General features: G+C 46.8%; 1 protein-coding gene across 3 annotated transcripts in view; it reads right to left on the reverse strand.

The window, feature by feature from the left end:
- Positions 1-10,000, reverse strand: part of prkcq (protein kinase C, theta) — a 21,259-nt gene that overhangs the window by 6,625 nt on the left and 4,634 nt on the right. For all 3 annotated transcript variants that reach the window (XM_084483199.1, XM_084483200.1, XM_084483198.1), the window contains 10 exons: positions 9,895-10,000; positions 6,651-6,850; positions 5,546-5,606; positions 4,330-4,507; positions 3,894-3,925; positions 3,167-3,252; positions 2,573-2,702; positions 1,842-1,954; positions 1,569-1,698; positions 961-1,196 (listed from right to left, as the gene is read on the reverse strand). The exon at positions 9,895-10,000 is cut by the window's right edge. In XM_084483199.1, coding sequence (XP_084339325.1) covers positions 961-1,196; positions 1,569-1,698; positions 1,842-1,954; positions 2,573-2,702; positions 3,167-3,252; positions 3,894-3,925; positions 4,330-4,507; positions 5,546-5,606; positions 6,651-6,850; positions 9,895-10,000 — 1,272 coding nt within the window. The remainder of the gene's footprint in view (positions 1-960; positions 1,197-1,568; positions 1,699-1,841; positions 1,955-2,572; positions 2,703-3,166; positions 3,253-3,893; positions 3,926-4,329; positions 4,508-5,545; positions 5,607-6,650; positions 6,851-9,894) is intronic.

Raw genomic sequence — 10,000 nt, forward strand, 5'->3', positions numbered from 1 at the left:
ACAAACCGATTAAACACCAAACTATTTGAATTCCCTCTCTCTTTATTTCTCTTGGCATCCACCTTGAAATCTGCCTTCTTTGAAATACATGAAATAAGTTTATTTTTAAATCGTAGGTCCACATACCTGCACACACACATACATTTAAAGAAGAGCCTTCATCCCTATGTGCATGTACTGTCCAACCTGTAGTTTGTGTGTCCCTTTGTTTTATTTCTGGTAACTGTCTGCGTTGCTGTGTTTTTTTGGTTGTTGTTCTGTACCGTTATTCTTTTGATCTGAATCATTTGATCTATTTCTGGGCACGTACAACGCAAAGCCACATTGGAAGCACTGGAATGGCACTTACTGTGTTTGCAGAAATTCATTTTTGGTCATCGTTGACTTTGAGTAATCAATTGTGAAATGATTGGTCATTATTGGGTAAAATTGTTGTGTTTGAAACGGCCACAGCCCCATAATGCAAGATGTGGCATGAAAAGTTGTCATTGGCCTAGTTTATGGTATTGTGGGAGTTTGTGTGCGGATGAGGGCTGGGGGATTGGACTCTGGGGCTGGGGGAGGCTGCACACCTGTTGTACATTGATCAGTGTGCACAGGTTAAATCAGCCATCACCACACACACACTTGTCGAGATCTCCTACATGGCAGTGGAGCCATGTTCATTATCACACCTTTGCAATAAACCCGATTTCTAACACCACAACCGTGTGTCTGGAGGAGTCCAAAAGACGTCACCTAGGTGGAGTCTGGCTGCCACCTAGGTGGTGTGGTAGCATGGACCTTTGCTACAGATCTATTTACCTCGGTCTAGGATTTGACAGTACGACATGACAGTGCCGTAGAATCGTCTCAAAATGGCACAGCGAGAATTTCCCTCCTCTGGCGGTTTGCATTGATTGTGGACGACCACACCCTGTCACTGAGCAGCCCCAGGGGAGGGGAGGCCCTCTGCGCTACCTTGCCGAAGCTGCCCTTGCCCAGCATCTTGTGCAGGACGAAGTTGTCCAGGGTGAACTTGTGGTGGTGCTCCTTCCGGGGCACGGCGTAGAGGGGCTCCTCGTCCTCCGGGCGGGGCCCCTGCCCGGGGTCGCTGGACGGGGGCTCCTGCCCGCCGTCCTTCTTCTTCTCCGCCTCCTCCTCCTCCTCCTCCTCCTCCTCCTCCACGGAGACGTACCACGACACACCCCGGAGGTCTGGAGGGACCGCACACACACACGGAGGAAGAGGAAGAAACCCCCGAATGATGAGGGATATCCGGATATGTTTTGTCTATGGATTAATGTGTGCTGTTTATAGCTAGGATAAGCTAAGCTAAATGAATTAAGCTGAGCTAAGCTTGGAAATCAAATAAGCTAAGCTAATGTAAGGCAAGATAAAGGTAGGATAAGATAAAGATAAAGCCTTTCTTCGCCAACTGTCACAGATCAGCTACAAGTGTGGGAATTGCCGTTCCAAACAGTAAAAAGCAGTTTGTAACAAACGCTCCATGCTAATGTGTTCCCTACAGGTTAGATCGGATGCTGTCGGTCATTGGTCGGTATGTCTTCATGTCGTCCGGTCCTCACCTTTGCATGCGGGGGTTGCGGTGGCCGGTAAGCCCATGATCAACCCGGACGGCGCCCTGACCACGCCCGGCTGGTCCACGGTCACTGGCCCCTCTCGACCAATCAGGTCGCTGTCACTGCTGGTTTTGGCCTGTTGGGAGCGTGGGAGTTACACAATAATCGAAACCACCACTCTCGACCACTCCTCAGAGTAACAAGTTGTTTTAGTAAAAGTACAATTCCTACTTGTCAACAAACAAAAGGAAAAGAGGAGAAAGGGGGACGGCTCCCAACCTGCAGCTGCTTAGTCTCTATGCCGGCCAGAGCCTCAGCCATCAGCTTCTGGTTGACTCCACAGAGGTTGGCCACCTTCTTCTGGCATTTGTGATGGACGTTCATACAGCACTCTGGAGGAAACAGGGTGTTAGCGTTGCTCACGCCACGTTAAAACAGCAATCACAACGCTTGGTCACTGGTTTATGTTTTACTAGATGTTATGTTATTATTCACATTCAATTATTCACATTTATATTAACATTTACATTTTAATTTACAGTGAAGTATTCACCGTGTTCTGTAATTATGAATAGTGGTTCAATCCATGAACAAGGTTTTAACTGTGTTTCAAAGTGAGCTCTGCGCAACGCAATCTTTGGAGACACTCGTGTAAAATTCTTGAACCACATTCAGCTGGGACCCTAAAGCCTACACACTGTGTAGTCTCATCCAAACCCAACATGCCACTTAACCAGTGAACACGCCCTGAATATATCTTTTGTTTTTAATACTGCACCTTTCTTTACTGCTAGCTACTAGCACTCACACAAAGTGTTTTCTTATCAACCCAGTCGCCGTACATCACATTCTCAACAATGAATGTTATGAATTAATGCAAAACATATGAACGTATGACATCTAAATATTCAAATACGGATTAAAGTGTGTGTGTGTGTGTGTGTGGAGTGTATCGGGGGAACATACAGTACATGGGGCCGGTGTGTATTAGGAGAGGCTTCCTGGCTCACCCTCACATTTGAGCCCCTGCTTGGCCAGCCCCCAGAGCAGGGTGCCACAGTGCTGGCAGAAGGTGGGGCTCTTGTAGTTGTACACCTTGAAGCGGTGCGGCATGTCGATCTTGAAGCGCTCCTTGTGGATCTGGACACGCAGGTGACACGAGACACGTGGGGATGAGAGTTACACGGTTCGACCAACCTCTGTGTTTGTGTGTGTGTGTGTGTGTGTGTGTATTCTTTTTCGTTTTTTTCGAACATGTTTATGTCTGTATTTTTTCCCTATTTGAATGCGTGTGTGTGTTTGTGTGTTTTGCTCCTTTGTGTGTGTGGTGTGTGGTGTGTGTGTGTATGTGTGTGTGTGTGTGTGTTGCTCTCTATATGATCAGTCTTCCAAAAATAATTAGAAAATAATTATAGTGGTGTCTTTGACAAATAAACAAACACACAAACACACACACACACACACACACCGCAGGCTATTATGGGAGCCTCCTAATTGCATGATTAAATAGCAGGATGTAGCAATTTCTCTGAATAATATCAGTGCTTTTTGCAAATTTCTTTGGCAGGCCTCATTACAGTTCACTACAGCTGTCGGGTTAATACCAAGGTCTCTTTGCTGTTGATGGCTGAACCAGTGCAGTTGGCGATGACCTTGTCGATGCACTTCTTGTGGATGGCGGCGTTGCATTCTGCAAGAGATCAGAGCACCATTTAAGACTGGTGGTCCTAGTGGGAGGAGAGGGAGGAGGAGGAAGAGGAGGAGGAAGGCAAGGAGCAGGATGAGGAGGAAGGAGAGAAGGAGGGGGAGGAGAAAGAGAAGGAGGAGAGGGAAGAGGAGGAGGAAGAAGAGGAGGAGGAGGAGGAAGAAGAGGAGGAGAGGGAGGAGAAAGAAGAGAAGGAGGGGAAAGAGGAGGAGAGGGAAGAGGAGGAGGAAGAAGAAGAGGAGGAGGAGGAAGAAGAGGAGGAGAGGGAGGAGAAAGAAGAGGAGGAGGAGGAAGAAGAGGAGGGGGAGGTGGAGGAGATGGAGGAAGAAGAGGAGGAGGAGGAAGAAGAGGAGGAGGGGGAGGTGGAGGAGATGGAGGAAGAAGAGGAGGTGGAGGAGGAGATGGAGGAAGAAGAGGAGGAGGAGAAGGAGGAAGCAGAGGAGGTGATGGAGGAGATGGAGGAAGAAGAGGAGGTGGAGGAGGAGGAAGGAGGAAGAGAAGCAAAATTAAGAGGAGGAGGAGAAGGACGCAAAGGATGAGGAGGAAAAAGAAGACGAGGAAGCAGAGGAGATGGAGGACACAGTCAACCGTGAAATGAAAATAAATAGATAGAGACGGCCACTTACGTCTGCACTGGTACCCCTGCTTGTTAAGACCCCTGCCATGGAGGGAAGAAAAGTATGTTTCAAATGGGAAACATTACATTGATTGACAATTAAAAGTAAATCAGCGTTTCAATTGAAATAATAAATTGCTCACTTAAAATGTAAACAAATCTTCTTTGTAGAAAGTGGATTACTGACAACTTAACTGTTTTACAAAGCTTTTACAAAACGTCTTTCCACATATATACATATACATTTTATTATTATAAATCAATAAAACAACCGTATAAAATAACTTTCAAAATAAAACAAATCAATCAATCAATAAATAACCATAAAACTATTTTAAAAAACGTTGTTCATTCATTCTATTCAATAATAAAATGAAAACAGGACACCATCTCCTTCATTAACGCTACACCCTCCCAGAGGGGTGGAGGTTGGTTGAGGGCCGTACCAGACAAACTCCTTGCAGACGGAGCAGAAGGTGGGCTGGGGGAAGAAGGTGGCGCTGAACTCGTGGCTCTTGACCAGGTGGATCTTGGCCTGCTTGATGGCCCCGCGCCGCTGGTGCAGCGTGAACAGGCTCTGTCGCTCCTTCTCGCCGGCCCCCTCGCTGTCCTTACTCAGGCCATCTGAAAGGCCGTTTGGGTTTCGGTAAAGACAGTCATTAGCGAGTCGTCACTGTCGTGACAGTGTGGTATGGTGGCCTTGAACAGCAGTGGTCGGAGATATGCATAGATCCGAAGAGTGAACATTAGATTTGTTCTTAATTGTTAACCTAATTGTTCAACTCTTTTGATATCTTTTTAAATCTAGGTCCATCTTTTTCAATGTCAATTTCGACTTTTCTCGACAAATAAAAATCCCTCTTAATTGGAAACCATTTTGAAAAAAACGTCATGGCTGCGTTGATAATGAAATAAGTAAAAACATACATTTAAACAAAAGCAATAACAAAATATAACCTATTTTAGTGCTGGTATAACGACGCACTACTCAAAATACACCATGCGCGGTCAATACTACACTACCAAAATATATCGGAGGAATCGCTGAAGCCTCTGTGAAGATGTCCTCTTAGAGTCACTGTCGTCGCCAACGTCTTTCTAATTAATTTGAAGCACAACTTGAACTACTATTGTTGGAAGAACTGTGCAGCACCACTTTTTTCTCGACGTGTGTGAGTCACCATGGCTAATCCATCCGGGCAAATCCCGATTCATTTTCTGTTTCTGAGCACGGATCAGTCCACAACGGCTGCAGAGGTGAGTGTTCAGAGAAGCCAGAAGGCTTTTATTTTAATGAGTTCTCAGGCAGGAGTTGGCAGAGGAGCAACCGATGGACACACACACACACACACACACACACACACACACACACACACACACACACACACACACACACACAATGTTGTTAAGCACATGCATGCTCACACACACGTTTGTTGAATGCCCGCGTATGTGCGTACACACACACACACGCGCACACACACACACACTGTTATTGTTGATTAGCTCACAAATTAAACAAAGGCGAGATAGAGATTTTGAGCAGAATTTGCCCTTGAGAGGCAAATGTAGCTCCCATCTGTACAGACAGTAAACATGCTGAGGTCATCAGCAAAGAGGTTTCATTTGTTTAATTGCTGACATTGTTTCAGCACCACTCACCACTCTTCTCTATGTAGTACCTGGCTTCTATCAGCACACGGCCCTGAGGAGCCAGATCCAGCTACAGGGGCAGAGAGGTACACACAGATAGGACAAAGATAGGGGAGGGAGAGAGAGAGAGAGAGAGAGAGAGAGAGAGAGGGAGAGAGAGAGAGAGAGAGAGAGAGAGAGAATGACAAAGTAAAACGAGTCAGTGAGATTATATGATATTAATTTATCCACATGCTTATCCACATCACAAATGCAGGTAAACAGCCTTGCCCCCCCCCCCCCCCCCACACACACACACACACACACATATGACTGGGCATTCATCCTGCAGGTACCAGCTCAGCCTCCCGCTCTAACCATCGCTAATGACCAGAGCGGCTCACATCCACTCTGAGCAAGCCCAGCGAGCAGCCGGCTACTGTGCCGTTTGCCTCGTTAGCTCGCTTATGAAGAAGTTTAATTGTTTTTTAACCTGCGTAGGATACCCGCACACTCCCCATTTTTGCATGGAGATAGTTGTTGCGACACTGCTGAGTCATTAACCTGCACAATGCCCAATGACACGACATGGAGGCTGTGGATATTACTGTTGTATGTTTGGACATTTGTGTGGGATTCCTGTTTGGTTGCCGTTGCTACACCGTACCATGAGCGAGGTTGTTACAAGTAACACACATACACACACATGCACAGACACACACACACGCACGCACACGCTCACACACACTCACTCACTCACGCACGCACGCACGCATGCTCGCACGCATACACGCACGCACGCACACACGCTCACACACACTCACACACTCACTCACTCACTCACGCACGCACGCACGCACGCACGCACGCACGCGCGCACACACACACACACACACACACACACACACACACACACACACACACACACACACACACACACACACACACACACACACACACACAGTCATCATTCCCAATCCTCTTAACTATGTTAACCTGACTGTGTGAAGCACTTTACAACACCGTTTTCTAAAAGTGCTACATAAATCACATTAACGATCCCCAGCACCGCGGGGGATGTGGGGGGGTGAGGGGGGGGGGGATGGGGTGGGGTGGGGGGGGGGTGGTCACCCACCCAGAACTCCAGCTTGCCGCTCTCCTTGATGCAGCGGGTGGCCAGGGCGTCCAGGGCCAGCGTAGCCTCGGACCGCAGCTCGGCCGTGCGGTCCTTCACCATCACGTGCATGACGCGGCCCGGGTGCACGTGAGCGTCGAACGTGGTGCTCCACGGGGGGTACATGGTGGGCTTCCTCTGCTTGTACGCCGGGCCCTTCTCTGTAGGGGGTAGGGGTGGGTGGGTGGGGGGGGGGAGAGAGAGAGAGAGAGAGAGAGTGGGTGGAGATGGAGAGAGTGAGCAAGATTGAGAGAGGGGGTAGAGATGGAGAGAGAGCAAGAGGGAGAGAGGGGGTAGAGAGAGATAGAGGGTAGAGATTATATATATATATATATATATATATATAGAGAGAGAGAGAGAGAGAGAGAGAGAGTGAGAGAGAGAGAGAGAGATAAGAGAGAGACACACACACACACACACACACACACACACACACACACACATATTGCCACATTACGATTTCTGGAAGGTGTATATATCTGGCAAAAAGAGCTGATGGCAACCCAACTTTGTAAAAGTTATGTGTCAATAAAAGCTCTTACTTTTTTCGCAGACGCATGTTATTGTTCAGTTCAATTAGTGTACGGTGAAAAGCACTCCATTAACGTATCTTAGAGGGGCTCAAAATAGCAACGCGCTTTAATGACACACTCAGCAGGCTTCTGATCCCAACATGGGAGCCTTTCAGTCAACGCTGTGATCTGCACGCCTACACCAACATACGCATGTCGTGTCGTGCATGGTAGGACGCCACTCGATCATGTGTGGGATTAGCAGCAGGATTTTCAATAACCGCGCACATGGCCATCTGATTAAAAAAAAAAAAGCTTTTAGAAATCCATTTTATTCACAGAAACAGCTGCTTGAGTAGATATTACATAACATAACCATAACTGAATCGCCACCCTGGCGTTATTACAGTTTTATCCATTAAGCTCTTTATTTAGCCGTGCACTATTAGTGCACGTGACGCGCTCGTCTCTGGCGTGCAGAGCTCCCAGCCCAGCTCTTGTTTTGACATGCGCTTAATGGTGCGGAAAGCAGAACAACAAACAAAATGAAAAAACGGATTTGTCACATAGAGCATTATTGGTTCTACGTGTTCTTGCCCCTGATTTGGTTCGAGACTTGCGACCGAATACTTTATGGACAATTTTGAAAATCATCTTGCGACCCCCCTGAAATCCACTTGTGGGTCCCGACCCACTTTGAGAATCACTGGAGGCATGAGCTCATGCTTTATACTATTTACTGAGTGGATTCAAATACAGGTTGTTAAGGGCTTAAGCAGGATTAGGGCTACAGTTAGGCTGTGGACATGAGGGGAGGGGGGACAGGGGAATCGAACATTGTCCCGTTCCAAACACCCTCGCCACGACACTCACTTCAGTTGATGAAGATTTGACTTTGATTTTGGGTGGTGTGAGCATGTGGCCATCAAGGGGTTAAACACAAGAGACAGCGAGGGGACTGACGTGTGCACGACTTTCGGCTTGGCGGTTCAGTTCCTGTGTTGTTGTGCGTTGGGTGCTGAGGTGACGTTCTCCACCCACTACCTGTCACTGTGGTTTGGATTCGAGTGCAGGGAGCCAGAGCGGAGGGTAGAAACTCTCTCAGAATCCTAATGAGCTAAATGACTTGGTGGCTTCATTAAGCCCTCATTAAAGACATTCTGGACCAAATGATGAGATATGAATTTGTCGGTCTGAATTTTTTTTTATAAGCAGCCCATATTACCCATTTTTATAATATTCCCCATTGTAACATTCCCCGGGAATTATTTTTGCCCATGCATTTTTGCAATCTTATGAATAATTTGAATTCGTCCTGCTAATGCTTTCTACGTATTCGTTGCTTGCCATGGCAAAGGGAATTTCATGGTTCCGAATGTGTGTTGTACTGTGCATATGACAAATAAAAGACTTCTCTGACTTGCTGATTTCCATAATATATATATATATATATATATATATAAAAACATGTTAAACATCATCAGCTCAATCGTAGTCACAGTTCCCATTTTGTTCAATTGAAATGATCTGAGCTTTGATGAATTGAAGCTTGAGTGACAGAGCACGTTCAGTGAGATGTTAGATATAAGGGTTGGTATGTACACATGCAGCACTTGCACCCACGCATATGTGGGCATGCAGTCATGTGCATGCACATGTACGGAGAAATGCACTTACACCGAATCTAATTACACACTACCTCACATGAACTTACATACCGTCGCCCATGGAAACACACACACACTCTCCAAAATAAGCCCTCTAAAAAACACACACACTTGCATGTGCATACACATGTACACACACACACACACACACACACACACACACACACACACACACACCAAGGTGCTGTCTGGCCCTGTGTTACTTTAAAGGTAGAAGTCTGTACGCACAGAAGAAATCTATGCCCCTTCCTCTCAATGACACAATGCTAGCACGGGGGCACTATTGTTATGCTACATATCAATATCAGAGCGCAGTGTGCAGTATCCTTTATAATCCTAAGTCTTTGTTTGTGTGTGCACGGATATGGTGAATTGATTAGAGAATTGTTGAAAATATGGTGTCCTGAATGTTGTTAAGACGGATAAGCGCTCTTTAAATGCACCATGTTTGGTGACATTGGAAGGGGAACACAGTCACTAGTACAAAACAGACACACAACAAGCAAAAACAACATCATTTGTCAGCTCAGAACTGACTCAGAGTTTGAACGGAAACATGTTTTTTTTTAGTTGAGTCATCACCAATACTTTCGAACGCACTCAACGAATCCAGAGCTGAGAGAGAGCAGCAGTCATCGATCGTGGCATTATTGACGAAGTACAACAATCCATGATATTCTCGCGAGAATTATCCCAGTGGCTCATCCATCTGAGCATTTATCAGCCGCTGAACGTTATAAACAAAGGCAACGTCAATAGGGAATAACAATGAATAATAGTTACAAATCAATTGCAGGCTTCCTAAAAATACACTGGTTTCGATGCCAATGGCAAAACCAAAATACTTTTCTAGACTTTAAGACCGAATTCACACATTCCCCTTGATGTGAGATGGAGGATTCATGGACTCCACGTAACTGCAGCAAGTGCACAAACCCAACCGACGACGGAGAGACGGAGAGACGGACGGACCCCAGAGCGCGGGGGCCCCCCCCCGACAAGGGGCCGGTGTGGAGGAGGACTGACCTGTGTCGACGGGCTCCTTCATCTGGACGGCGCAGTACGGGTTCAGCACCTCCTCGTGGTACTCCAGGCCCGGGTCCATCTCGAACCGCGTGAACCCGATCCGCAG

This window comes from Micromesistius poutassou (genome assembly GCF_964030765.1).
Source record: "Micromesistius poutassou genome assembly, chromosome: 18".
In the NCBI taxonomy this organism is placed as follows: Eukaryota; Metazoa; Chordata; class Actinopteri; order Gadiformes; family Gadidae; genus Micromesistius; species Micromesistius poutassou.